This window comes from Phaethon lepturus, unplaced genomic scaffold (genome assembly GCF_000687285.1).
Source record: "Phaethon lepturus isolate BGI_N335 unplaced genomic scaffold, ASM68728v1 scaffold4269, whole genome shotgun sequence".
Classification (NCBI taxonomy): domain Eukaryota; kingdom Metazoa; phylum Chordata; class Aves; order Phaethontiformes; family Phaethontidae; genus Phaethon; species Phaethon lepturus.
Genome location: NW_010562780.1, coordinates 105,321 through 111,320, shown reverse-complemented (window position 1 = coordinate 111,320; position 6,000 = coordinate 105,321). Strand labels below are relative to the sequence as shown.

At 36.6% G+C, this 6,000-nt stretch overlaps 1 protein-coding gene across 1 annotated transcript in view; it reads left to right on the top strand.

Moving 5' to 3' along the window:
* The window catches only part of LOC104626465 (regulating synaptic membrane exocytosis protein 1-like), a gene marked incomplete at its 3' end in the record, with an annotated part of 211,901 nt that overhangs the window by 104,493 nt on the left and 101,408 nt on the right, over positions 1-6,000 (top strand). The window contains exons 9-11 of the mRNA XM_010294397.1: positions 2,577-2,644; positions 3,379-3,489; positions 5,629-5,728. Of these exons, the coding sequence (XP_010292699.1) occupies positions 2,577-2,644; positions 3,379-3,489; positions 5,629-5,728 (279 nt within the window). The remainder of the gene's footprint in view (positions 1-2,576; positions 2,645-3,378; positions 3,490-5,628; positions 5,729-6,000) is intronic.

Genomic DNA, 6,000 nt, shown 5'->3' with positions numbered 1-6,000 from the left:
CCAGGAGAAAGAGCGGCGAGGAAACTGGGACCCAGAAGCTGAAGCTGGGGATGGAAGAAAGGAAAAGAGAGTGGGGAGCAATGGGGACAAGAGCAGAAATGTTTCTGAGCACTTGGACACACACGTCTGCATGCTGGACCAGATATTTATTCCTGCCTGAACATTCCTCTATTGCTGAGCAAATAGCCGTGAAACATGGAGGCAAAGTGTGTTGTTTTTCCTCTGGCAGGCCAGCTCACACAGGAGGGAGTTGCTTTTTGGTGCTGTTGTTGAGTCCATTGCTGAAGATTGGAGAGCTCTGTGCCACAGGTCCCAGCTTACTACCAGCACCTGGGGTGGCAGTCTGGTTTCTGGATTTGTTGTTCTTGCTGAGATCTTGAAGTCTATAAAGGTTCAAAGAACAGTGCTAAAAATAAAATTGAAAGATCTTTAATGTGAAGTTAAGATCTCCAAAATTGCAGAACTGCAGTAGCTAATGCATCTGCAAACTGCTTCGTGTGGTTATGCATGCGATAATAATAAGCTGTTTAAATATAAGCTTGTGCATATAATCATGTAGATGGCAAGCTATCACAGATTTTACAGATTATAAAGAGTGGTATAACTTCTATTTCATAATCAGCATCTAAATATTTGTAGAAGAAGTAAAAAATAATAAAATCTTCATGTAAATGTATATTTTTTTTTCTTGCTAGAAGCATGCTTTGTTTGGGCTTCTGTTGGATGCCTGTGTGCTGGTAAGAGTAGTGATCTAACAGTAGTATGAGAAAGATGTGTTTTATAAAATAAAATAGTGAAGATGCATTGCCTAAATTATACATAAAAAATAACATCTGTTTTCTGAAGACATAGAGCATATCAAGAGTGCAGAGGATATCGGCAATAAGTATTTTACTTTAGTGATAAAGTATGATTTTTACGAGGTGTATTTTAAATGATCAGTAAAGAGTTTGTAGGAATGTTGCTAGGAAAGCATGTGAAGAGTTGTTCTGTAATGAAAACTAAATCTGGGACATATTAATTTAAAGACTTGAAGAAAAATCACTTGTGAATTCAAAAAGCAATATTATCAAGCTGTTCCACTAACATATTTCAAATGACCAAGATTCTCTGCCAAAGTGAGGGTGAAAAATACTTGAAGTGCAGGTATGGATATAAACCTCAGTGAGAGGTGACTGTATTTCCTTCAGGGTCTAAACCTGACCTCTGAAGTGAAAGTTTAGATTTTGATTTGGTGGGGGTTTGTTTGTTTGTGTGTTTAAAGGCATTGTAAGCTAAATGGCAGAATCATCTACTTTTTCTCAGAATTAAAAAATATCTCTTGGTTATTTCAGATCAAGATTTTATATACTACTGTTATTGCAAGAGACCATTAGAAAGAGTTGTCATTCTAATTTTTAATGTTTCTATTGCATTTTTGTTAATACACTGTGGCAATGCCCAAAGGGATGAAATAACACCAAGTTTCAGAGCTCACAGGTATATTCTGTTTAAAACTAGTGCTAGCACAGAAAACCTTCAGATTTGTTGCTGCTGTATCAGTCTCACATTTACCCTTCTGTTGGATCTGTTCTAGCCTGAATCATTCTGTATGTCCTTCCCTATATCACTGGCACCCTTCCTCTTTGTACATAAAATTGTACTCTGAACTGCACTGCCCAATGTTCTTCCTCTTGGAGTTCCTGCCTCGTCCTTTTACTCCTTGGAGTGCTCAGTTACATCAGTTCTCTACACAACTGCCAGTGAATTTGGTAGTTTTTTGCTACCAACTCAGCCTTCTACAGCTGTAATATATTAAGTCAAACTGTGGTTTCCTTAGCTTTCCATGAATTTGTATATACTCTCCGTGGTATGCTCTGCTGCCTTTTCTCCCAAGCCCTACCCGTGGTTCCCCTCCTTGGCCCAATGGGCTCATGCCTTCCAGAGCACTGTAATTCATGGGTTTATTCTTGATGGATATAATATATAAGTTTGTCCCAAATGGAATGAAAGATTGCAACCTCATATTGGCTGTTGGCACTATTTGCTCTGTTTGTGTGGCTGTTTTGCCTGGTGCTCTGTTACCCTTTGCCAGCTCTTGTCCCTCTCCATATGTATGGTACTTGTCACAGTATTGATCAACTACTTCGCAGATCCTTGAGTGTAGCTGACTGTTCTGTCCTTAACTATAGCTAAGTGCCTATTTTGTGGAGTATACTCTCTTGTGTCATCATTAGCTGTAGTCCTGTGTGTTTGTTATGGAGACGGTGGGAGGAGGAGGGCTGTGAATAAGATGCATTGGGGTCCATTCTTGGATGACTGGGCAAAGTCAAAAACAACTGGAGTGCACAACTGATTCTGAGGTGCAATTTGTGAAAAAGCAGAGGTCAAAATAAATGCATTGTGTGTTTTTGGGTTTATATTATTAGTCTATATTGTTTTCAGGTAACTATAAGTTAATTTGAATGATAATACAGGGTTTTTTATTTGCTTCATCAAACTATTGCACATTAACATTCCTGCATATAGAAGTAATCATCCATACATCTTTCTCTGTTTGAGAGATTACACATTTCTTTCTATTCATATTCTTCCAGGTGACTTGGATTATTACTGGCTGGATCCTGCCACGTGGCACAGCAGGGAGACATCCCCCATTAGTTCGGTAAGAAATAGGGAAAAAGACGTTCATAAGTATGAATGAAAATGTTTGCTTGCTCAGTTCAACATTGATATTTTGTTGTAATAAAATTGTGCTATGCAAAATATATGAAAACTTGGTTTAGTGGATCATGGAAATTGAAATCATGAAGACATTTTCATCAAAATATATACTAGTACAATTGCCTAAATTTTAACTTGAATTTAATTATTTTATAGACATGATACTAGATTTCACTACACTCCACAAAAGCAGCTGTGAGTGTGATGCTGTTCTGGGAGAGATTAATGACTTTTTCTATTGACTTGGAGGGGGAAAAGATCATTTGGTTTTTTATTATATAGTGAACACACATATTAGGTCTGTATAACATGTATATTATCCTAAAGAACAGAATTTATGAATGCACTTTTCAGGGTCATGGAATTTAAAAGTAAATGTTTAATTTTATTACCTAAAGTTAGTTTTAAATGTTTAATTATATTGAACTTTGATTTATATTATAATTCTACCTGCAGACTTAGTGCTGAGATTTTTTTACTGTGGGCATAAATATTTAGTGAAGCCAGAGTCCAACAGATATAATAATAGAAAGCTTCGGTGCAATATATAACACATCTGAAGGATGTTTGTGTCTACCATGACATAATGATCCAGAGATGTTATTGCTTTATAAATGTGCATCTAAATACAGGAAGGTGGTTGCACTCCTTTAATTCCATTGCTTGTTTTAACAGCATCCAGTAACGTGGCAGCCTTCTAAAGAGGGAGATCGCTTAATTGGGCGTGTTATTCTTAACAAGCGAACAACCATGCCAAAAGAATCAGGTGCATTATTGGGCCTAAAAGTAAGTATTGCATGGGTTTTGTGGTAAATGAAAGAAACTTCCACTGACCTTAGACCTAGAGGTCTAGCACGTTAAATCAGAGGACTCTCCAATTATATGGTCATTTGACAAAAATATATTCCTCATTTTTAGGAAGTTTTGGAAGTTACACAGACAAATTATGAATGTAGATGTATTTAAGCCTTCTATGCAGTCTTCCACTCATCCATGGCAATGGAGCTGAACTTTCTGATTAAAAAGTGTATGTTTATTCAGCTTCCTGTTTGCAAGACATATACTGCACATTGCAATGCATTGATGGCACCCTGCCTTTTCTAGCTCTCCTGTTTGCATTTCAGTCAAGAAATTCATCTCATAATACACACACATAAATGTCACCTGGATGCAAATGTTTACAAGGTCAGTGTTTAAAATTCACACAGCTGTTCGGAAACAGAAATTTTGTAGAACGAAACTAAATACTTAAACAAAAATTTGCAAAAAAACCTTTTAAAGCATAGCAAAGGTTGTATTAAATGTAATTCCACTTAATTCAGGGCCCCAAATTTAAGATCTTGGCAACACTGTCCAGTTGATTTAAATCCCTACGTCAGTCAGTGGTAGTGGACTCTTAAGTTCATGTCCTTAAATTGCCAGAAAACTTAAAAGGCAGAGAGTGCTAATTCTGAAGCTGGTGGGGAGTACAGTGTGCTAGTTCAAGAATTTCTCTCTCTATGCATATTTGTAACTATATGGAGCTCCAAAGATGACTGAGAGAATTTAATTTGCATGTCTTCCTCTCCCCACTGAGAACAGCAGAAACAATGCAAAATAGGAAACATTCCCATCCACTTAGGACTGAGTCTGCTTCGAAGGGCATTGACACTGAACCACTCCTTGCATATAGTTGTCTGATAGTTCAGTCCCTTGCATGTAATGGAGATGTGCGTTGTCGGTTCAGCTCATCATGGTGGGAATTAAATCAGGAAAGAACCTTGTGAACTTAGTAATGGCATACCCTGGGTAAAAGCCATTTATCCACTTTGAAGTGAGATAGTGTGGAGTGGGAATACAGAAAATGAGAACAGCTTCATTCTACTACATGTCTAATAGCCTGTAGCACAAAGCTGATTTTTGCTGGCAGCAAGCAATTTTTATTAATATGTGAGAAAAAAGGTTGGTCCTAGGAGGAAGTGCAGAATGGAGAGCTTCTCTTCGGTTTTTCAAGTTTCATTTTTGTATGATGGGAACTAAGGTCCCCACTGATAAATTTAACACATTATTGTGTGGCAACCTTGTTGGCAGGTAGGCTTCTAGATCTTGGATATATATCTGTATTAAAGCTTCTACTAGTCATTGTGATTGCCACATGGGGAAATAATACCTAATGAAGCAGCGTTCCATTGTTTCATTTTATTATAAAACTCCTCCCAGTGTATTCCTGACAAAAAATACCTGACTGGAGAGAGTAAGATAACTAAACAGAATAGCAAGTCAGCAAGACTACATTTTTTGTTTTATGTTTTATTAAAAATCTAATCTCTTGTGGGCACCTTTTTTTCCCAGACTTTCCTGATGTCTCTATGATGCTGTCATTTTAAAAATAACTCTCTTCAGTTCTCTTTAACAAAAGCCAGAAGTGCTGTTTTGTCCTGCCATGTGCTTGGATGAGAGGACCTGGGTTTTAGCAGTAGCAACATTCTTGTGAACTGTTTGTCCATGTTTCATAGTAGTGTATTTGCTGTTTTTAATTGTTGTACTAATTGCATTTGGGGATTTTCGTACGTTTGGTTTGATGTGATCTTGCAATTTGAACTTAAGAATATGACAGGCATATACTTGCAAGATGTACATTTTCTTGGTTATTTATTAAGTTTCTGCAACAAATTTAGATACTTAGCAAACTGCGTAAGACTGATTAGTCAAACACATTAAAAGGAATATGAATTTTATTGATTCTGTGTCAATTGACACAGCAGTCAATCTACTTCTTTTCAACTAGATCTGACCTTTTTGTATTTTTAACTTTGTCTGTAAGCCTCTGTAAATCCCAAATTGACAAGTTTAATTTTTAAAATTATGTGAAAACTATTCTATCTATTTATGCTTGATATGATATGTGGTTTGTGCTTGGAAATTCACAAATTTATGATTAACCAGGTTGTTGGAGGAAAAATGACAGAATTAGGACGACTTGGTGCCTTCATTACCAAAGTGAAGAAAGGTAGCTTGGCTGATGTGGTGGGGCATCTCAGAGCAGGTAAATCAATCAGTTGCATACAAAATATATTGCCTTTTAATTATGGCTTTTTGTAATGCAGCTGTTAATTTATATTAATGTTGCTTATGTTATATGCTAATATTTTTTAAATTCAGGACAATACTGTAATGTTAGAATAGAATGGACTAGAATAGAATAGAATCATTAAGATTGGAAAAGACCTTTAAGATCATCAAGTCCAACCATCAACCCAACACCACCATGCCCACTAAACCATGTCCCAAAGTGCCACGTCTACACATTTTTGAACA